Source organism: Symphodus melops, assembly GCF_947650265.1.
Source record: "Symphodus melops genome assembly, chromosome: 10".
In the NCBI taxonomy this organism is placed as follows: domain Eukaryota; kingdom Metazoa; phylum Chordata; class Actinopteri; order Labriformes; family Labridae; genus Symphodus; species Symphodus melops.
Window position 1 is genome coordinate 6,619,236 of NC_136700.1, and position 24,059 is coordinate 6,643,294.

A 24,059-nucleotide genomic window follows, 5' to 3' on the forward strand; every position below is an offset into this window, starting at 1 on the left:
AAAGGCAGAAAACAATCTAGCAAAGTATGAATGAATGTAACGGTTTAAACTACCTGGTAAATACATTTGTGTATGATGTTCATATAAAATTTCCCCTGTATTCAAAGCATATGTCGGAGTTGTAACAAGTCCAAATGACAACCTAAACACAATTCTCTTCAGTTTATCTTATTGCTCCTTTTTCATGGACTATAAACATTGAGCAGTCAGAAACAACACAGTGGACAGTGTTTTGATAGGTCAGACTTTTAAACATCACAAAGTCACTGTGAACATTTTTTAAATCTCAGTTTCTCTTTGGGGACATATACAGCCACAAGATGAAAGACAGTTATTCTTCGCATATCAGTATTTTATTCTACATGCACAAACACTGTGTACACTGTACACTGTGACTGTACAGTGTACACAGTGTACACTGTGACTGTACAGTGAATACATGTTTTCCCTTGAATTATTTCAATTCAAATATTTATACCCTCAAAGACCATATGTGCGATTCGTAAGATATCCGACTTACCTCAAGTCATGCATGAGTAAGACTTCAAAGACTTCAAAGCAAAAAGTGAATGTGCAACACAGAAAAAAATAAAACACTTGAAACACCACATCTGTTATCCATATACATCTCTGCACTCCACTGCTTGAACCAAACCAATAGAATATTAGGATAAACTGTACAACATCATAGCACAGTGTGAAGGGCATAAGTACATTACATTTCAATGCAGCTACAACATTAACCTCATGACAAAAGACAATTTCTCACAGTGCATTTAGCAGCATTAAAAATAAACTGATTCTTAAAAAGATTCACAGGTTTTCATCTGGTAGCTTAAAGTCAAGAGAGGGAGTCTCCATGCTCCTTATGTAAACCGCACAAAACAACTGAATATGTAGGATTTTTATCTATTAGATGAACATTCTCAAGATTCTTAATACTTGCAGTCTGAGCTTTAGGGGGGGTTTCTGTCAGACCTCAGATCCAGTCACACCAAAAGCTCATCCAAAGTCAAGGTGAATTTTCAGATTTTTTACAAGCCATTCTTGAGCGTCTCCACAGCTTTCTGTTTTTTCTTTCGTCTCTAGAGAGGTCATGATGCAGAATGATATAACTCAACAGCTATGGATGACCATAAAATCTGGTACAGGGATTCATTTTTCATGGAGCTTACTAGCTTACGGTGAACCGCTACCTTTCTCTTCAAATGAGGTGAAAATATCATTGTTGTTAGCTCTGCTTGTCTGCATAAAGGCCGGACAACATGGACGGTATGTAAGATGTGGACATAGCCACCATGACATCACATATTACTTAATTGACCACACCTTTGAGGCCTTGAGATCTTGCTGTGCTTGGTCGAGCTGGAGGATAAGCAGCGCTACATCTGTATCAAGGTTGAGAGGTTGCCATGGCAGCAACTTGTCGATCGCAAAGTTTTATCTTGTGTCTTACATTATACAGATGTTTTTAATAGTGCCTTATTGTATTGAATCATTGAAATTAATGATCAATACAAAAACAACAAATCTGATAAAATAGAAACAGGTAAGTAAATGGGTAAATATTTCATAGACTTGTACATAATTGACTTGGAGCTACTTTCTGCTGGCCATTGCAGCATCAAGGCATTCTGTATGATGTCACATTTCAGACTTGGCTGCTACGGCTGCTACTTCCATTCAACCATGTCAACTAATGGATATATTTTTATTTTAGATTCTATTATATATGGCACCAAGAGGATGAATAAAAATTAATTTCATGAGCGCTCAGCTTTCCATTTAGAGGTATCATATTAATTCTGTTCAATGTAATGGTGTACGACCAAAAGTAAGAGACATTTCCAAAAACCTAATCTACATGGAACTGTCACTGTGAGTATGTTTGTATTCTGACATTAGCATTGCTGAGCCATCTATTGTGCATAAAAATATGGGGCATCTTGGAAAGGAAAGTCGCTTCTTTTTAGTTTTAATTTTGTTAATTTGCTTGTCTTAACTTGGATTAACTACGTCCCTCTTAAAGACCACACTCACCTGCCATAACTACACTGATAATTCTTCAGTACTACTGATCATCTACATGTTTTACTGTTATTCAGAATTGGACCATCTAATTACCAAAACCTACCCTTTCTGTGAGAAGTTTAAGCTGGTTATGAAACAGTCTGAAAAATGAATGGATAGATCGCCATGACCTGCAAGAGCAATTGAGACCATCTGCAACATATTTATGATCTCTATATTGTCATTTTTAATGCCTGAATTCCCTGTAGGTGTCAAACAAGTGAAATAGCAGGATGCTGCAGAAATTGCCTTTTTTCTCCCCAGACAATAAGTGATACATTTGACAGGTGAAAAAAAGCAGGATAATATTTTCAGTAGAAAACAGGACTTACACATTCAGTACAGAGAAAAGACGTACAGTACCACTTTGAGAGGCACCAAAATCAACACAAATCAAAAGTTATTCGCAGGTGCTCTAAAGACAGGGCAGAAAGAAAAGAAGTCAGCATACATTCATGCATATTGTTAAACAATATAACTATATTCAAGTGCATATATTCTGAGTTTATAGTATATTATTCAAAGCAATAATACAGTGTGATTCTCCCACAGTGCAGAGCTACAGAGCTGTTTGTTTGACAGCAAAAGTATATAACAGCGCCCATCAGTCATTGGAAGTTTAAGACAGAGAGAGATCACTTTTTTTTTTTAAAAAGTTCAAGTGAACTCTAACTGTCCCAAATAAATGATTTCCATATTTTCTTTGTCTTTTGTCTAGGAGAGTCGAGTGGAGGAGTCAAATGTTTCATTTCACATCTTTGTTCCTTTGTTTTATCAGACATGAAAGACCTCCAGGCCTCCACTTAACCTGCAGAGCAGAGCCTGCTGGGTCACAAGGCTATACTGGGATATATGTTGGCCTGTGGAAGTTTAATATCAGGGGGATTATGCTGTATGTGATGGTCCAGGGGTAAAGACAGAGCGCAGTGTGCTGTCCTCTTCACAGCTCGTCCGCTGAAGCGCCAGCTGAGCAGAGAACAAAGGTGGCGAAACACTGACTTGCGGCAGATGATGAAGACCCAGGGATCCACGATGGGGTTGAGGGCGTAAAAACGGAAGGCAGTCAGGTTCTGTGTGTCATCACAAAATGGTTGAATGGCGTTGATGAAGCCTGCAATCTAAAAAAAAGAAATCAGAGATCAGACAGAGTGAATTATTAAAACTGTAGAGCAAGAAAATGGTGCTTTCTACACACACGTCAGTCAGGTATGTTACATTTGGGTGCTGTAGGGTTTTCACCAATCCAGAGCAGGTTTGGTGAATGGCCTAGTATAGACACACACCCTGAAATATAACTGTAATTTTGTTTTGTTTGTAACCACTCTTACCCCCTCTTTATCATCCGTCTTTATCATTTTCAAGTCATTTACATGTCTCTCTTACTTCGTTAAATCAGATCTTTTACAACATTACTAAATTCTCTTCGTTCTTGTTTTTATGTCGTTGCTAATATTTTGTTCGAGTATTTCTTTAGTACATTACTATGTGTTAAAAAAAAAGTTTGGGCAGTTTTGCAATCTCACACTGGTCAGGTGAATGATTTCTGTCTCTGATCAGGACTTCGTTGAACTGTATTTGGTTATAAAATACACAATAGCTTTAGGAGGGTAACATTAAATGTAGGAGTTGTCCCTTTAAGGGCAGGATATTTTTGTCTTTTGGGTGTGTTCGTACAAACTAATTATAAGCAAATCAGGACTGTAGTTGACTAAAGTTATGTGGATTTACAAGTTCAGCTCAACTACAAACTCGACTGAAATATAATTAATCCGTGATTATGTCATTATGAGTTACTGTTTTAAAAATGCTTACCGTACTCTTTGAACTGTTGTTTGTGAGAAAACTGAAGACTCTGCATTGAGCTATTGTAAATAGGGAATATGATTTTTCATTTGAAAGAACTCACTATTTAAACAAAAAGGAAACGTGTGTGCTAGACTGTTTTTACTCAAGATTGAACATTTTGTCTCCTGGTTGGAGCCAAATTAAAGCTGACCTGACTCATGCTTCAAAGATGAGAAGACAATGAACTTGTCGGCCCTTTGGTGTTTTAACAAGCAGAGAACATGTGACAGTGTGTTTAGCTTCAGAGTCAGTTGAGACTGTGGTCTGTCTTGTTATGTTATTCTTTACAAAATGTCATCATCAGGCTTCGTAAACAAACAGGCTCTGTGAGCATGACATTTATTTTTCAGAAGAATCAAGTGTCTTGTAAACAGATGTAGGAATACTTCATGATGAAACCACAGCTTTTTTGTGCATAAAGGTATGACTGGCTGCAGACATCATCACTCAGCTGGAGCGGAGGAGCTTTTTTGTCACCTTGCTCTACCTCCCTGTCAACAGTTCTCCATTTCCTCCATGAAATATCCAACAAACTGTGGCCGCATTAACGGCTTGTGCTAATTGAGTACCACAGTATGTGAACTGCTATAAATGTTTTCCTGTTGCTAGGGCCTGGACTGAAAACTAATAAGCTGGAGACGAAGTGACTGCTGATAGACAGAACAGGTCCATAGCCAGGCAAAACCAGACTACGGAGGAACCGGAGACAGAGCTGACTAAGTCTACTCTGTGCTCATTTACTGGCTAAGCTAAAAAGGATGTGTTCCCTCTGACAGGCTAATGATGCACAGATACACCCAACAGAAAGACAGAGAAAGGGAAAGTAGGTGGAGTATATGCAAACACAAAACCACAGCAATGATCATGTTCTCGAAAGACGTAGAGCTCTGTGAAATGAAATCTTCAGAACCCTGGAACAGCATTGTCATCTTGGATGTGTTACAGTCCAGAGTGCAACAAAACACAACCAGATGTTCAGAAGTAGTCACTTTACTCGAGGTTCTATGAAAATTCTTGAGTTGCACAACAACGATTTTGTCAAACCTTGATGGCTTCTCACTGATTTCACAGGCTTTAATACATTTAGTGTTAATGGATTATAATCTCGCACACACACCTACACACACACTCCTGCTGATCCCGACACAATCACAAAACACCAAGGAAATGTTTTATCAATTGATCTGAAGCCACTTCTTTTTTTAGACAGTCAGTCTGTTTTCACTGTTAGTCACTCCACCTATATGTATAATGATAGAAATGTAACCAAAAGGTCAAAAGGTAATTGACTTGTGTTTTTACTTTGAGGATGAGTTTTCACCATTATTATTATTATTATTATTATTATTATTATTTTTATTATTATTTATTTATTTATTTGTAGATGTATTTTTGGGCCTTTATTGGAGAACAGTCAGAAATCAGGAAGGGTGAGTACACTGAATGGCGTGCAAGAAAGGAGCCAATGGTCATATATTGGAGCTGGGGAACACAGGCTTCTTATTGTACAAGCCAGTTAAAGACTCTTGAAACAATACAAAAGAGGACTTTTTATCTGGACCATTCCTGATACTTTGAACTTTCTTGGCTTAGGCCTAGGACTCAGAAATGCTTGTGCTGGAAATACAACTTTAAGTGAGACTAATGCTTCGGTTGCTGGCCTAAAACAACAAACACAATGATACATTTCTCGTGTGCTGCACATACACTTTATCCATCATGCAGTGTTGCCAGAAACATTTCAAACAAACGTGAATCACATTGTACCACCGTCCTCGCCAACGCACTACCACCCTTAGCGTAGCCTCTGTTTCTGCATGCCACCCTGCCTCTTATGGTCCTCTCAGTGGACCCGAAGCTCTACACAGATGACACTTAAGACAAACTGTCTTCTCCAAGGACTCCAGGCTGCCTGGCCAATCAAAAACTGATGAGGTGTCTGGGTCTCCTTAAACGGAGCAAGTAGAAGTCTAGTGTTCAAAGAGACAGTGCACAGCAGCGAATGATAATGGTGATAATTTAGAAGAACAAAGAATCATGTCAGTGCAGACAGATAAAAAGAAGATGCTGTCAGTCTGCTTATAAAGACATAAATCCAGTAAAGGTGAGTTGGCTCATGTTCTCTTCAAACAGCTGTAAACCGTTCGCACATGCTGTACAGGAGGCTGTACGTCTGTAAACAGCAGCATGTTCATCGCCAGTTACTGCTCGGCAAGCTTCATTTTGTTTAAGCTGTGTTTTTTTTTTAAATTTAAGACTCATTGCTTATTATGCTAAATGTCATACAAATACAATCACAAATATAATTTCATGAAATAGCACTTGTTGAAAACACTATTCTATGTTTGTTTTTTTAACTAGAAAACATTTGTTCAGACTCACAGGAAAATAACGCTGTCAAAATACACAGATTTGTTTTCAGTCTGTAAAATAGTGGCTTTATAAATTATAATCTTATAACAGTAGGTCTTTATCTCTTTATGTAAGCCTTCGAGATATTTTGATGACTCTTCATGTACGTGGATGCAGCCCTTGTAAATGGGTACATCCTGGCAGAGACACATCAGATCCTATTTAGGGCCGATGACTGCTGTGTCTTTCAGAAAGCAACCCACGTAATGGATGTCTACGCTCTCCGGCTCATTATTTTCCATCATGTTGGTCCTGGAGGACTCTTTCCAAACCTTTTTTTTCCTGCTCCTGTTTCACTGCAGGATCATTACACAAGGTTAAGAGCAAGCAGGGAGGGGATTACAGCACGCCTTTCAGAAACGACTGTTTATGTGCAGCAGTGTGCACACAGGGAGAGGTACACTTGCTGTAGCGCTACAGAAATAATCATAGTAGAAAGTTTAAAGTAGTACTAGAGAGTAAAATAAGAATACATGTCAGTCTTTGGTTTGTTAAATCGGTAATAAGAGATTTTACTTAAGTTACAAAACTTGACACTGAAATATTATCTGTTGATAACATTTTTTTTTTCTTGGTGAGTATATAACTTCTCACTATTCATGAAGCTAATGGGGATCCAAAATAAACATACATTTCAGCTGTTTCTTATTTAAACACACACTAGAAGCATCTATTTAGAGTTGTGGTTGTATAGACCCGAGAAACGTGCACTCATACTGACTGATGATCTTTAGTCTGAACCAGCTTCTGAGGGAAACGTCTGATTATTGCCTCGCTAAATGTTCAGCTGTTTAAAACGAGTGGCTAACTTTGTAAAACTCTGCCTTCTTGTGATGGAAAAGTGGTGCTTAAAAGCATTTTTAGGGTGTTTTTAGGGAGAGAGGAAATTCACAGTCAGGGTTTTATAAGTAAAATAAAACAATCAGCATCTATTACACTTATAAAATGTGTGACCATAGCCAACTGACATTGAGTCCCACCCATGAAATGTCAACAGTTAGTTTGTGAATCCCCAATTTGAAGCCTCCATGTCAAAATATCTGTCGTGTTGTTTGAGTTTTTGGACTGACAGTGATCATGTTTGAATAAAAGGGTGGATATCTGTTATTACACCTCTATCCTGTTTGAAGCTATATCAACACAATGTTCTATTGTTTCTGATTTTATTTGCTCTGTGTTTCACCTCACAGCACTGCAATTCTACTACTAATTCTTGCCGGCAGGTGTAAGATCTGAGTTTCTGAGAAACACCTGCAGACATTGACACCGATGAAAACGGTCAAGTCCATTTGGATTGTCCAATAGCACAACTGATTCAATTTGGCGATAGCTTGTGTAATATATTTAGCTACACAGTATGTTTTTTCGCTCTCAGGAAAAAAAATAATGACAATATTTTAAATAACTTTGAAATGTTAGTTTCAAATGATCAGCAGTTTAACGTTGAAGGCTAGACAACCATTTGTCACATTAAGGGAAAAAAACTGCTGTTTCACATAAAACTGCTGTTGCAATGTTTCCTTTCCTTCCCCTGAGTTCAGGCCTAAGTTATCTTCACACCTAACAATGTTTTGCCTACTCAGTGTTTCCAGTGTACTGCTGCAAATCTTCTAAATCTAAGACACCTAACTGCCTCTTATTTCTTACAAAAGTACAAGAGATGTTCATGACAAATTCAGAGGTATTTTCAAGTAGCATTTCTGCTCTAGAATTTACATTCCGTATACAAAAAGATCCAGCATCCTCACAAACAAGTCAAATGTTTCCATTGTCTTTGCTTCTAAGCAACGACTTTCCAATAAGAAGTGAATTCTTGACAAAGCCTTTGCGCCCTGGTGTCCATTCAGAGCCAGAGAATCAAATATACATTAGAACCCCAAGGCTGTCTGTCCATGCTGATCTTTGAACCACATTTAGTTCCTACAGGACCTGAGAATGCCTCATCTTTGACTCATACAACGCAGACTTTCAACGAAAGGTCAGGGTGGGAGGGTTTCTACATTGAAGGGAAATTTATTTGCTCCACAGGCAGCAGGAAGTGAGTGAAAAAGTTTACTTGTGCAATCTGAGGAACAGAAAAACATGCAGAGACTAAGAATGAGTGGGTAGGTGCTTGCATGCATCTGGTGCATTAAATCAATGTGTCCATTAGTAAAGTTTCTCCTTAGGCCATGTGCAGTCAGAACATCCATGTCTGGCTTCCAAGCTAGTGATATTAAACTGTTGATAAAGATAGAATAAAGTAAATGTGTTGTGTGTCAGGAGAAAGAAAACATTAAATATTCATAAGAGGCAACAGAGCGAGGCAATGAAGACAAGACAGTGTGTTCCATCAGGGGAATACTTCTGTCTGTCCATTAGTGAGTTTCCTCTTAAAGAAGTGCCAGAGGCTGCAGGGAGTTACCTATAGCCATTAGACCTTCAACCAGCACTGTGCAGAAAAGGACTGCTGTGAGGACTGTGAGAAACAAACGTCAGTCTGAGCTTGAATCCAGTCAATTATCTGGGAAGACGAATGACCAAAGAGCAAGATGACAGATTTCTTAATATGCAATCGACTCCACCGCTACAAATCATGCTTGTCTTTAATTTTTGCAAAAATAGATTTATTTATTTTTTTAAATATCCTTCATGTGCACAGAATCAGTATCATATTTTTTTGCCATTAGTACTGTAAAATGAAGAATTCAGGTCTATCTGATTGTTACCATATAAAAAATCTCACACATCACAATTACACAAGAGTTTCTGTTTTCTTGACAACTGAAAACAGAAAAAACACTTTAAGAGGAAGTGGAAACAGCTGTGTAAGGTTAAAAACCCCACTGATAAATATGTTGACAATACTCATTTCTTAAGAACTTGTTTATTTTGCAACTGAGACACTAAACAGGCGTTGACCACATCTGCCCTTCAAAAGAGATAAAACGACAGGAACCCAATGGCAACACTAGCTGTGTGATGTTGTGACTGGTGTTTGACACTACAGTATAATGGCGCTTTGAGAAATATGAAAAACAAGGAGACTTTGATGTTATCGGTTATCTTTAAAAAAGGAAGAAATTCATCATTTGAACTGGGGCAACTACTGTTCAGCTTATCTTATGTTTACTTCCACTATTGATGCCAGCTCAGATTGGTTTCTGTCGTTAGTTACACATCCTGTCGCAGTCACATCCTATATTCTGATTCCAGTGGTACAGTCTGTACACCTTCATTATTCATCTTATTTGTATAGCCCAACTGATTAATCGGCCAGCAGAATAAATTGGCTGATATTAGCATATCCAGTAACTATCAGCATTGCCTAATCTTATCTCTGATATGGGACACTATTCTATCTATATCTTCAGAGCAAAGATTGATCTGACAAAGATATTGGCCAATTGTACCTGATTTTTCCTTCCCAGATATTGTTGTCAGAATCGGCCCCCCAAAAATGTTATATTGGCCGACTAGTTTGCCAATATTTCAGCTCAACTGACCAACATGAACTGTATCTCTTTTTTGATCAGCCCGGGTCCTGTCATTGTAGTTGAATCCAACGTCCCTATTGGTCATGCAAACATCTTCATTATTGTGTTTCATGGACAATAAAAGCGCAAAGACTACCAGACAGGCACTTATGGAATTCCTTTTTTAAAGTTTCAAACCACATGATTTTAAGTGGCAAATTTTGCACTGCATAAAAAAAAGATCTCTTGGTAGAGTACTGTATATATAAAAGCAGCTTTTTAAAATGAAATTCACAATCACCAGAGTAACTCAAAAAAAGAAATGGTGCACGAAGCTGAACAGTGATTCTCTTTTTATGTTCGACTGGTTTTACCCCTCACCCCATCTGAATGATATCCTGGATATGTAAAAGCTACAAAACAAATACATCTTTCTGAGTAAAAACATATATATATCATCCCATGATGTATTATTGTTACATGTTAAAACTGGCACGTGTTCTGTTACTTTAGTTGCTCTGTCTAGTTTGTGGATGGCTGTGTTCACAACAATGCAAATACAGTCAGTTTGAATAATATGTGTCACTTTAAAATTTGAATGGCTAATAAAAAAAGAAGGCGTGTATGTCTAAATGCACACTGTAAAAGCACATACAACAAGTCTGTACATGTGTTGCGAGTCTGTGTTTTTTTCCTTACTGAAACAAGATAGAAACAAATGCCATTTCAGAGTTTCGGTTGTCTGTGACCTACAAAAAAAAGACATGATACTGATATATTCGCTTCAGTTTCGCAACCTGCTTCACAATGCACTATACACGAAGTATGCAAAACTCAGACTGTATTCAACAAATCCATATTCTCTTTATGCTGCCACTGTAAAACAAGACACACAACAAAGGACTTAATGAGAATCATAAAGTGTGTAAATCCATCCCACATTCAGATAGAATTGCATGTTTTTTTATCATCTTTTTATTGTCCTGGGAAAGTTTTTTTAATTCCTTTTTTCCCCAAATAATCTCTCTGTCAGGAGATTTGTTGTCCAGTCTACCAAACTATCAACATCCAACTGTGAGAGTTTGTTTTTGTGCTGCTGGGACCATAAATGTTTGTGCCCGGCTGTGTGCTGGGTGGGCGTCAGCTGGAGATCAGTCAGGGGCATCAGAAGTAAACTCCTGAATATTAAGACGGATGGCCATGTGAGTCGCTGACATTTGCTCTCTTGAATATTGATCTCACAGCAGTCCTTTTCTGCACAATGTTGGTTAAAGGTCAAATGGTTACAGGTAATTCACTGCAGCCAAGAGGAAACTCACTAATGGTCATTCAGACAGAAGTATTCCCCTGATGGAACACACTCTGTCTTCATTGCCTCGCTCTGTTGATAATTATCGCGAGGGGACTTTTCTCAGCATTTTCCAGGACAGTGTATGGTGCGTATGATTGTGAAATGTTTCTCTGTTCAAGTACAATGTGTCATGTTCAAACAATAAAGAATGATTAAAGCCCGATTAACCATCTGGTTTATTCAACTTTGACTCTGGAGCTAAAATCAGCCAGTAAATCTGAAAGAATTAACGCTTTGACATTTATCGTGATAATCATTGATATCGACTGGTATGAACATTTTCTTTTGTGATTCGTTTGTTCATATCGCCCAGCCTTACTTATCATCAAACTGTTGAGGGACCCCAAATGTATTTTTAGGAGTCCTGAAAGTATTGGAGCATGCATTCTTGGGGGAGAGGGAGGCTTATTCCCATCACATATTTTCAGGTTCTGTACACTTGTAAACATCAGCTTGTGTTCAATGAGCCTTTAAAATCCCAAAACCACACAATCCGCTCTGACTGTCTGGTAGCAATTATCTCTTTGTTTGTTTTTTCCCTATAGAGACCGAATTCTTCTAGTTGAAAGCCAATTTCCATTATTTTGCGTCATAAGGTATTTCGGACAAATTACAGAGAAAATATCATAACGCCTGTTCCCAGAATATAAAAGAAAAAAAAAACGTGAAGCATATCAAATGATTAATCAAAAATGGTTCGTCTGCATCAAACCACAAAAAACTGAGTGTGTCCTGTTGTTTGAACCTGCAGGAATGCTTAAGTGTGAAAAAAAAAAAATTTGAGTGATTCATTGTGCGCTGTCTCACTCAGGGGATTTGTTTGTGATTATTTATGAGCTGTGAAAAACTTGAATACTCATCAAGGCCCTCAAACCACACAACAGATCAGCTCATGTGTGTTTCATTGTAAATTTCATGAATCATAATGAACTTTGTGGAACAAAGAGGAATATTCAGGGCTGGACCCAATAGCACCAAACAATTCCTACAGAAGATAAGATTTCATAAAAACTTCTCAGATCTGATTTCTCGACGTATTTTATGTTATCAAACTTTTATTGAACTATATATGACAGCAGTTTCCTTTTTTCACACGTTGGGCTGCTGCTCCACTGACAGTTTGTTTGCTGTGAGGGTGTCGTTTTTCACTGCCATGTCCCAGCCTAGTTTTATTAGGTCATGTATCTCCAGAGATAGCATGCAAGGTTGGGTATGAAACAATGGTCCTATTGTTTTCTCCATCAGTTAAATCCCAGAAGATTTAACTCTTAAATTATCACAGAAGGGCTTCGGTGGCCATCACAGCTCTGATCCTGTTTATGGTTCACACAACACCTGTATTTGTCAAGCTTTAGTTTAAGTTTTTTGTTTTACCAATCAATTTTTGACCACTATTTCTAAAATTGTTGTTAAAACTGGTATACTTTATCACGTGCTCACCCTAAGGTGCACCCCAAGCCAAAATCAGTTTTTGATCTTTCGAACAAAAAAAAAAAAGAATATCAAAATATGAGCCTCTGCATTATCGGAGTGACCCTATTGAAACTGAGAAACTCTATGCTTGGGTGTGGAGCATGTTTCCCACAATGCAGCCTGAACATAAGACGGTGTTGATGGATGGAAAAGTCTGACTGTGGACATGCATCGCAAGAAAACCAAAAGGACAAACAGAGAGAACTCTAGATAATGCATTATGTTGCAATGATTCAAAGACACAAACAAACATGTTTCTTTGCTCATGCACACCACTTTTTGAAGTCAAATGTTGTACCAGCTGCCACCCCTTCAAAGGCTGACAGCATGAACTAAAAACCACGCCAAGGAAAGCCTTGCATGCAAAGACGAAGACCAACTTCATTTGCAAAACATTGCAAGTTTGTCATCAGCATCATCATCAGCACGAAAGCCAATTTACAGCTCAGTGGTGGTCTACATGTGAGGAGGGTGAATGTAACATGTAAGAAAAACACAGAGGCAAAACAAGGAGGCATGTGTTCTTTCAAATCCTAAAAAATCAAAAAGTCGATGGTTTGACATGCAAGATATCAAACATGATCAATTGTGATAATTACATAGAAAAATGTTTTTTTATGGCCCAGAATAATTGATCATAATGTACGTTTGTAATGCCAGAGAAAGAAGCAGTGCAGTTACAGTAATACATAGCCTACTATCTCCATCACATCAGAGAGCCTGACCTATAGGCTGTACATTCATCATTTAAAGGAAAACCACCAATTGTCTCTCATGTGATCAAACGTTTAGTTACGGCGAGGAAGCAGTCGAGTCTGAGGCAGCTATCGATTAGAGAAGACAGATTTATACTGACATCGTTATTTCTCACAAGCTTAGCCCAAAAGTAATAACATTTACCAAGATCAATACGTTTTATCATTTGGTCAATTCAATACCCTGTTTGATGAGGGGCCTGGACGAGTAGATTGCACCAGCATCTTCTCATTTGTCTCATCAAATACTAACACTTTGTCATCACACACTGACGCAAGACGGGCACTCATGTCATTTTGTCAACTGTCTTCAACTTGGATCAAAATACCCAACAAATAAATCCCAAGAGGGGGAAGTTAATAACATGTCACTTGGAAATGCACAGATGCACACAAGCCCAACAGCCTACAATGTTTATGGGCCAATTTCCACAAAAATTTTACATTTTTCATTTGTCAATCCAAGAGTTAGCAACAACCACTTTTCATTTGAAAACCTCAGAAATCAAATAAATAGTTTTTTTCACCTTCTGCTGCAAAATGCTCACTTGCTGCTAACACTGTATCTAGTGTCAATGCTGTACATGTAGAAGAGAAATATTGCGATGAAATGTTTAGGAGGAGTATGAATACGTTTTTTTCAATTCTTCGAAATGTACTTATTGAGGAAAAACTTCCAATTCAATGATTTATGAAAGCAAAACATCTCTCTTATAGATCCTGGTGAGGTAAACTATAGAGACTAAATACAGGGGGCAATCAAAAACAGATGAGACTAACAGGACACAGGTGAAAAAAATCTGGGTAATCAAAAATGGAAGGAAACCAGACAAAGGATGAAATTAAGACAGGACAAGAAACACAGAGGACAAAAGTAAAACAGGAAACCCTGAAGACACACAGAGAACTCAAGAATATAACCGTAACAATACACAGCAAGAGGAACAGAAACAGAAAACAATACAGACCAAACAAAGGAACATTAAAAAATAAAGAAAAACATAAAGGAAACAAGCCACAGCAGAGACAAACTAAAAGAAGAAAGGAAATCTAAACTCTGAAATTAATAAAATACAAAACTGAACCAGAAACACCAAGAATGAGAATTAATTAACGCCATGTGTTGAGCTTTAATAGCATTCAGCATTTAAGGATGTGTAGTTTAAAGGGTTATTGATTGGTCAGTACAGTAGAATTGAGACCCCCCTTCCATTTTAAAGTCCCAGTAATGGTTTTAATCAGAGGAAAAATGTGGGAAGCCGCAATACTGTATGTAAACAGAAATCATTTCAGAGACTGAAAATAAGAGCAGCGTAATGAAAACCAAAACAGGATGTTGCTTACTGTTGCAACAGGAGTGCTCAATTTAAAATTGTTTTGGTTTATGAACAATAAGGTTTGCCACAAGCTCCAAGAAAGAATTTCACTATCCAAACAGGTAGGAAAAAAAAGCGACTGAACTTATAAAACCTGTGTTTTGACGAAGAATAATAAAAAACAAAATTGACTGAAACAACAGTGAGTGTACCTGCTTGTCCTCTGTTGTTCTTTCAGTAAGTTGCCTCTACTACAGCTATGAATGCTCCAAACATTCCCTTTCTGTGCCACTACAAAACAGTTAAAGTCAAAGATGGACTGGCTAGTGTAAGGTGGGGTTTGTTTCTGTATCATTGTGAAATGATGAAATCGCGAAACAGACAGATTATTCAGCTGAGTTCAGACAACATTAACATAACACAAATCACAGATAACTGTTGACACTTCTGAGAAAGTTTCTATGTTAACAAACATGCTTATATTCTGCTAGAAGATACAGCCTAAACATTCTTGTGGACTTTCGTACATTTCTAAAAGGCTGCAAAGAACATGTAGTGGCTATGAAGCAAAGGTATTTCAGCTGGTGGTGACCAAACAAGGAGCTAAAAGATGGTGAATATTGCCACAGCATTAATCAAGCCACCATAAATAAGACACCAATTTTGCTGCATCTCCTTGGAGAGTAAATAAGGATCATTCTGCAAAGTTAGCATTATAAATGTATAAATTGATGTTTAGTATTTACAGCTTGAGTTTGCAGGCCTCGTGTTGCTAACAATTTCAACAAACACAGATTTAGATTAAAATCTACAGTGAAGGCAGTAAAGTTAACTTGCCCTGAGACAAGAGAGCATGCAGCCTGATCTGAGCAACAAAATACTGGCAAACTATTCTGCTTTGTTCAGGTCAGCACATACCCATTGACTCATGTTTAGCCATTCATTAGGATAACCAAAAACACACCCGGTAACAATAACCTCTGCTGATCTGCCTTCTGTCTGCTCTGCACATCTGTCGTCATGATATTTTTCATCATCCTCAGAGCCATTTCAATCTGCAGCACCTGCTGCCCTCTGATTGAAGCCTGCAGCCATTTTTTTTTCAGGTCACTTAGATGACACATTAAAGGGGTTCAATATCTGCTCCTTCTTTACTTGGTGTTTATTCATATCATGTGTTGTCCACTTTTGAAACTACATAAAATCCCACATAGAAAATAAAAACGGTGGAAATATAGGTGCGTACAAGAAAAGCTTGTTTGCTGTAAGAGGAGTACATATGTGCATGTACTATCCTCCTAGTTTGCGTGCATGGTGTATATGTTAAACGAAGGATTAAGCATTCAAAGGGAGACTTTATTGTTCGGTACACAAAGCAAGCTGCTGATTGCAGGGCATCGTCTTACCTTATGGAAACCTGGAAAGCTTGCAGTGACATTTATCTTCCATTAGCACCTGCAGCACCTCAGGCACGACAACAGTTAAAAAAAGATTTTTGGGCCTCTGTCTTTACATGTCAATATGAAACACTCCCATGCTATGTGGACTCATCTGTCACCTAAAACATGTGCAAAGGTCATCGTTCACTACACAAAGAACAACTTTAGAACTTATTTCAACATTTCCAGTTGTTGCAGTATCAGACTCAGATGATCCCACTTTTCGGAGATATTACAGGGATTTCAGCTTTGAGTCATCTTGGATACGTCTGGACTTTGGGACTTTCCCCATTTTCCACACTTACATGTACTTCACTAGATCTTGGATGTGGACACTGGGGAGCGTCTATGAATCGCTGTCATCTTGTCATTCTGCATATTTTTCATAGCATTCAAGTCAGGGCAAGTCGATGGACTTAAAGGCTCAAGACTGTTGTGTAACTATTGTAATTTGGATTTATTTATGCGCTTAGGGTTAAAGTCCTTTGAGGATATAAGACAGCTGTCTTGTGTCTCAATGTGTAAGTTGTTAATGTTAAAACAGCTACACATAAGGATAAGGATAAGGATACACTTTATTGATCCCCCAATGAGGGAAATGTGGGTGTTACAATAGCTCCAAAAAACAGTAAAGCAAGGAATATAAACAGCATCAAATAGCAGAAAGAAAAAAAGAACAGCTGTGAGCCAGTTTACATTAATTAAATAAAGGGGTTAAAGACAAATACAATAGACTTAAATAATACAAGGCATAAACACTATAAACACCATAAACACTATAATACAAGGCATAAACACTATGTACACTTTCGCTCGTGGAAAGACAGATCAGGAATTAAAACACACACAGTGTGTAACATTAAGCATTTCCTTCTTCTTTCCAGAGTCCATAAAAGATAAACAATGGAGTTTTTGTCATTCCGATTTAAAAAAAAGTGTTGTGTTGCTTACTGTTCAACATTGTTTTTTAATGTGCGATTATGTCAGAATAGTTTCCTTCTGCATAGTCTGACACATACGTAACACTGGATTTATGAAGTGCTTCATCGTCTCCTGAAGGCATGATTTCCTGTGACTGTGTTGTTCATATTCTTGCTGACAATCATCCCCCTTTCCAAGTTTGTTCTGGTATGTTGGCATTTGGAAATGATTTGTTGCTTCCGTTTCATCTTTTCCCAAAAGTGTGTCATGCTCTTGTGAAACCCTGGGATTTGTATTTCAGTTTTTATTAGGACGCCATCAATGAACATACAGATGAAGCCACAACAAGTATCACATGCAGCTGTTTTCACTTGCAGTAAATCACTTTAGTCACCGCTCCTCCTGATGAATAGATGAACAATGGCATCTAGTTTCCCTCAGTGGCACTTATGGGCGTTACAAGTCTGTAGAAATAAGGGAAGTTTTCGATGGCTTCATCTGTAGGCTACATGGCGTAACTTAAGAGCTCGTTAGTATTGTCTTAACTCGATGCTCCATGAACTGTCTTCTATAGCGAAACAAGTTTTTAGGGCTTCGACCCAACTGTGAAGATTTAGAAGACGACACACAAGTGTATTAGTGAAAAACACTGAATGTAAACACAACTTTGTTTATAATACCAACTTCACAGGGTTTCTTTAATTCTACATTTCCTTTCCAGCCTCCAGAGCTCTAGTCCACTATTTTTAACTTCACTTTGTTGATCAAAGGATTGAGTTTTTATGAACACTGAAATCAGCTGCTGCTCATAATATTTTAAATAATCCAGTGGTGTAAAATTAAATGCATAGCTCCTTGTTACACTCTCAGTCATCTGGCCTTACACACACAAACACACACACACACACACACACACACACACACACACACACAAACACACACACACACACACGCACACACACACACACACACACATATTCAAATCTGTCCCACAGAGCTGCTCCTAATTAAAGTTGGGAAAGATGCCAAATAACAAAACGTGCTCAGGGGAGGTTTTAAAGACTTCCCAAAACAGACTCTTACTTATCTAACTCATGATCAATACGTCAACAGGAGAAAATCAGCGATAAAATCACTTCCAATTTAACAAGTGCTACAAGTGACATGGGTGCAGCGCTTCATTGATCCAGGTATTGACCTGCAACATATCCTGCTACCCCATGGGAACATCTGGGAGGCCTGGGGGGATTAGTCATTGCCAAAATACACTATCAGCACATTCCTGCCCTCCACAAAGGGAAAATAGTTTTGAACATTTATAAAGTGAAGAGGACAGGACAAAGAGAAGGAAATAAAACACCTAACGGACTGATGTTGAGTTTCCTTTCAAAGAATAAAACGTCCATCAAGGCACATAAAATACAGTCCAGAAATACTTAGAAATAGAAAGAACACATCAACAGATCGCACTAAGGAGGATGTTCTTAAACCTTAAATCATTCGTCAATGTTTTATTTCATTTATTTGTTCAATTTTACGATTGAAAAGCTTAAACAAGCAACAGATTAGTAACAAGCAGTTAGCAAAACTTATCTCAACTGTCATTGAATCAAGTCGCTGTTTCTGCACTTATTTCAAGCGAGCCAAACTGTTTTCCTTCTTAATTCGTGAATGTTGTTTTTGTTAACTCCCAAAATGGAGCGCTTACAGTGGCGTGGCTTTTATTCCTATCCCACGGCTCCAGATGGATTTTTGTGGCTGTATATTCAAGTGTTTAACAAGCCAAACCAAATATTCCATATGGCATCAACTTCCCAACAATGTCAACAGTCCTTGCCAGAACAAACCAAAAGGACTCGCATGTTTCACATCAAACAAATCAAGCGTTCTTCCACAGGACAGCAGCAGGGATATAACTAATCACACCAAGTTTAACTGGTTAATGATAACATATTGTTTTACAGATTTCTACCATACCCACAATATGCAGGTTTACAATTAATGAGTGGGAGGTGATACATATAACACCCAAGGCCTTGCGCTGTTGCGTGACATTGAAGGCTGGTGTGAATCGGACCAATGAAACATTTACACACAAAGAATCTGAATCTTTAAACCAGGTCAACATGTCAAACACAACCTTTCTGAGAAACTCCCACACATCTGGTGATTCTCTTTCAACACTTTCCTGATAGCACCACCACAAAATACAAACTGGTGAAAATTATAACATCCACATGTTTTCCTCTGACAAAAAACAACACTTAGCAAAGACTACATTTGGCTGCCTGATCTAGGAGTACAGATGTTATTCTTTCCTATGAGATGTGAGAGATTTGTGGGTCCACAATTTTTACCTAGTACATTTAAAGAGGAATCATTTATTTTCTTGTACCTGTTTTACATCTCTGCTGACGAAGACAACCTTTAACAATGCCAACTTTGCAGAGTTTAAAGCATTATTTTCCAAGGTGTATTCAGATACAAAATGAGCTTTGGGGGATAAGCAGGACCCATGTGTGTTTGTGTTGGCACATTCTTGTGTACACAATGACTCAATGTAATTTGTATCCGTTTATCTAAAAGGTGTCCGAATTCAAGTCTTTAAATATGCCAAATAAAAAAAATGTCAATCCCCTACAAAAGAATCCATTTTTTTGTCTTTAACATCTGTTGTGCTTAAGGCAAACTAACCAGTGTTAATCATAAGACCCAATGTGTCTGGAAACATGGGAGGTCGTCTGACATACACTCACTCACTCACTTCATCATCGTCTCACTTCTTTTGGTTCTAGCCACAAACCTTAACTTGTACTTGGACAAGGCAAACATATGTTACATGAACAGACACACACACGCACACACACACACACAGGCCTGCTGACATGAGGAATGAATCACTAATTACTTAATCATAGGGTATTAAATTACTCACAATGATATACTGCTGATCAGGTTGGTAGAGATGATTAACTGATGGAAAATTAAGAACAATGTTAACATTGAGGTTGTGAACATAAAAAAATTTTTTAGTAACTGAGTCTAAAAGGAGCAAATTTGAAGTTGCACAGTCACAAAAAAGGACCCTTTACTGTGTGTTCACCACTTACTTTGCCTATTAAATACCTCGCTTGTTATTAAACTGCACATTTGCTTGTTCCATTTTTAAACTGGCACACATGTGACACATATCTGTACAGCTAGAGTGCAATACTATTTGCAAAGAGGAAGTTGGGGTTTCAGTTTCCTTAAATCTTACTCACACAGTGCTGACGAGTGATATCCTCATCACTCGTCACAGGCCCCCTCAGCCACAACCCCTGCATGTGCTGCAGCTCAGTCCAACCTTGAGGCAGAGTTTTACCACAAAGTATGCAGATGCAGACAATGAGTAGTTGGTAAACAGAGAGAATGTGAACAAACACTTCTTATTGCTTCCTGTTATCATTAGAGGAATGTTATAAAAAAAAGGCTTGCACGAAAAACCGAAAGCAGGGATGCCTTCATAAAAAAACATAGATTTAATCACATCCTCCAGCTGGTGTTTAAGAGGGGACAAAGAAAGGAGAAGGGTTTCCCTAACCTTACTGCAAGAGGATCTTTGTCCTCTGGGATAGGCAAGGTCGGACCAGTTTGTCCAGGTTTGGCACACTCTTCTCAAATAGGCACACTGATGGCGTTAAGAAGATAAATGCACTACACAGACACACTCATGCACAGTGACAGCATGCCATGTGTGGTAAAGGCTGCACTCACCTTTTACTGCAAGAGCTAAACACAAACATTAAGAAGACACTAACAAGGCATAGAGACAAAAACATCAACCGTCACCATGCCCGCTGAGCTTTCTGTTTACATAATTACTGGAAGAAGGAAGGAATTATTTTTATGAGCCTAAGAGGTTGTGAATCTCTTTGAGGCTAATACAAACCCATTATTTTCTAGAGTGATCAGGATATTAAAAGTAGTTTCGCAAACACTTCCTTCTAAAATGCGAGATCTGCATCTGCTAGTCTGTGCACTGATCCCATCTACTTTAATTTGAAGGTCCCATAGATGATCAAATGATTTAATTTTAATGTTGCTGCTCCTAAACAGTATCCCACACAGACAGCTATAATGTATAGTCATTATGGAGGTTTATCTACAAGTAGAGTAAATACTGTTTCAAAGCCAGGTGAGAAAAAAAAAATTGTCATGGAGTTACTCTGAATAAAGCAGTGCATGTGTTTAATCTGGCTTGTTATCGCTTTTAAGCTACAGCTAATGTTATCTTTGCTTATTTGCTGTTTCAACTTGTCTTAAGATAGGCATTCCAGTGTGATAGTGCCGAGTATTGGTAGGGGATTGGTGCTAGCGTTGGCCTATCCCCAAATTCAAGTATCAGTGTCCATATCAGATGGAAGCGTACACCCAGTCTGAGACTTATGTTAATTAGAACAAAAGAAAAAACATGGTTAAAAAATTCTACCTTCTGTTCCCCTTTAAATGCAAATCGCCTTTTTTTTTGATTCATGAGGAGGTTTGCTTCATATTTCAACAACTGACTACATGACTACATGACACATCAGGGTGTCAGCTATTCCCTCCTTTTCCAGTGAATTCAGTTCACAAGATGCTTACAGATTGTGCTTTAGAGTTCAAATCTGAAGAGCGCCACTAACAGTTAAAAAACGGGAAATTATCACACACTATGTGAATGTCAAAAGTGAACTCACTGTGAGCGGCAGAGAGCAGACCACAAAGATGAGTGTGATGAGTGCCAGCAGCACTAGGTGGTCCATCTCCTCTTCCCCCTGTCCGAACCAGGCCAGGCTCAGCCTCCGCTTTCTCACATTTGGACCCACCGAGCCACGCCGCATCATCTGGTTCCGGTGCATCTGGCATAGGCTGACTATGACCGAGCCGTTGCACACAAACACAGCCAGGATCAGCAGAGCCATGAGGGAGGAATAGGACACAGAGAAGGCCCTCACCAAGTTGGCCCATTCATCTCCTGTTGCATCCATGTCGATAAAGCACCACGTCCCGGGGCAGTACTGTCTATATTTGCCATAGCCTGCGTACGGCAGGAGGCAGAAGACCAAAGAAAAGAGGTAAATAAAGAAAAGAGTAAATTTTGCAAAACTGCGGCGGATGTGCACAGAGTAAAAGTAAGGGTGGCTAATGGCCAAACAGCGTTCCACAGCCATGGCGCACAGGATGAGCGTGGGCGCCAGGCCAAAGAAACTCATCGCAAAGCCAAAGAGTTTGCACAGGATTTCATCCCCCATGCCAATCAGCGATCTGTTGCGGGCGTAGCACATGAACACAGGTGGGCTGAGGAGGCAGGTGCCCAGCAGGTCAGTGAGGGCCAGGCCGGTCACAAGTATGCAGAAGACTGAGGACCTGGAGCGGAGTTCTTTCTGGTGCACGCCGAGGATGAAGAGAGCCAGGAGGTTTCCAACCACGCCAGCCAAGAACATGATGATGCTCGTAGCCGGCTTGCCATCCCCGTAAACAGTCGTGCCATTGCAGGTGATGTTATGGCATGATTCCTCTGGAAGCATGCTTATGTTCATGTTTAACTCACTGAGATGAAGTATGGCCGCTCAGTGTGGAATAAAGAAGGAATCCCCAGACAACGAAGTGAAAGTCTGACATCTTGATACCATTATGTGACCACAGAGAAGGCAGGGTTCGGTGAGACCCATCATGCTGCATTGACTTCAAACATGATTGTCAGAATCTCTGTCTGGGTCTCTTTCACAATACAAAGTATTGATTTTCTTTCTGTGGAACAAAGAAAAACAAAATATAATATATACAACTTTTTTTTTTAAATGTTTGCTTGGTTCAACCTTGTAAAAACTAAGAATCATAAAACTATAATTTAACAAAGAGTTGAAATATTTGATGAGGCTATTCTGCTAAAAGTTAATAACTTAAGTCCGTTGTCATGATGACCAATAAACACTCACCTGTAACGGGCTGTAGAGAGACTGTACACTTTTTCTTCTGCAGCTGCTCCTTCTCTTCGTTTGTAAAATATCAAGCTTTGTCTGAGGCGAAACACGGATATGAAGTTTAAAAGTGCCGGTGGTAAGCTGTTGGACGCACGCACATCAACAGACAGAGAAAGACTACACGAGCTCCGGCTCTCCTCCGCAGACTTTCTCCTCCTGTCACCTCCCAGTCTCTGTTTGAAGCCCCGCCCACTTTACTCAAAGACGCTGAATTTAAAAAAAATGTGAACGTCAGGAAAATGGGGAGAAAATGAAAACGAAATTCATACATAGAGATGCTTTAATTAAAATGTAGACAGTATAGCCAACGTCGAGTTGTTTTCTCTCTTCTTTCTTATTTTAAAATCTTTTTTGCATACAAGAGGAATAAGGGTAAGAACACGCTGGATACACGATCCACTTGCTTTCTCTTAAAAATCCAAATTAAATATATTCATCGGAAATAGCCCAAACGTTTCTCTATTTAGGTCACTGGTTTATTGTGAGGTGAAAAACAGTGTTTTAGTCTATTGTAATCCATAAATGTTTATTTGCGTTTCGGGGTGAACAGACTTTTGTCTGAATATTATTTCACTTTAAATAAAGTTGTCTTTTCATTTTTCTCAAATCTTAACTTGCTATGCAGCCCAGAGTGAAACCCTGACTGCCAAAAGAGGTAAAAACCTTCCACAATGTGGAGCAACGACTCTGGAGGAGACTGCCTGCTTGATTTGTCACTTTTGGTTCAAGAGTATTGTGTGACCCTCTTGAGAAGCGTCCAACGAAAGTGCACCAGAGAAAGAGCTGCTCAGAAAACACAATTAGTGCTCATGTTACAGCACTTAGACACACTTGGGGAAAACATAAATGCTGGAGATGGAAAGTAATAATTCACAAGTAAATCTTTTGTAGTCAAATAGTGACCAAAGTAGAAGTACAGCATGACCATTATCATAGACTGAGTATACAAATAACAATACTCATAGCATAAATTGGTTAATTTTGGAGGATTATATAAATAGCAATTGAATTAATATG

General features: G+C 38.6%; 1 protein-coding gene across 1 annotated transcript; it reads right to left on the minus strand.

Annotated features, from left to right (window-relative positions):
- Positions 1 to 291: 291 nt before the first annotated feature.
- ptgir (prostaglandin I2 receptor) lies at positions 292 to 23,152 on the minus strand. The gene is made up of 4 exons (XM_079353964.1): positions 22,992 to 23,152; positions 21,756 to 22,805; positions 1,689 to 3,188; positions 292 to 1,656 (listed from the first exon to the last, which is right to left on the minus strand). Exons 2-3 carry the CDS (start codon positions 22,596 to 22,598, stop codon positions 2,901 to 2,903), a joined length of 1,131 nt encoding a protein of 376 aa, XP_079210090.1. The 5' UTR covers positions 22,599 to 22,805; positions 22,992 to 23,152; the 3' UTR covers positions 292 to 1,656; positions 1,689 to 2,900.
- Between the last annotated feature and the right edge of the window lie 907 nt (positions 23,153 to 24,059).

What these genes read in the sequence shown, in the direction of transcription:
- ptgir (XM_079353964.1), bottom strand. Translation starts at nt 22,598, where the DNA reads ATGAACATAAGCATGCTTCCAGAGGAATCATGCCATAACATCACCTGC. An exon ending in TCTGCTCTCTGCCGCTCACA is followed by an intron (nt 3,189 to 21,755) that starts GTGAGTTCACTT and finishes TCTTTTTTTTAG; the next exon opens with ATTGCAGGCTTCATCAACGC.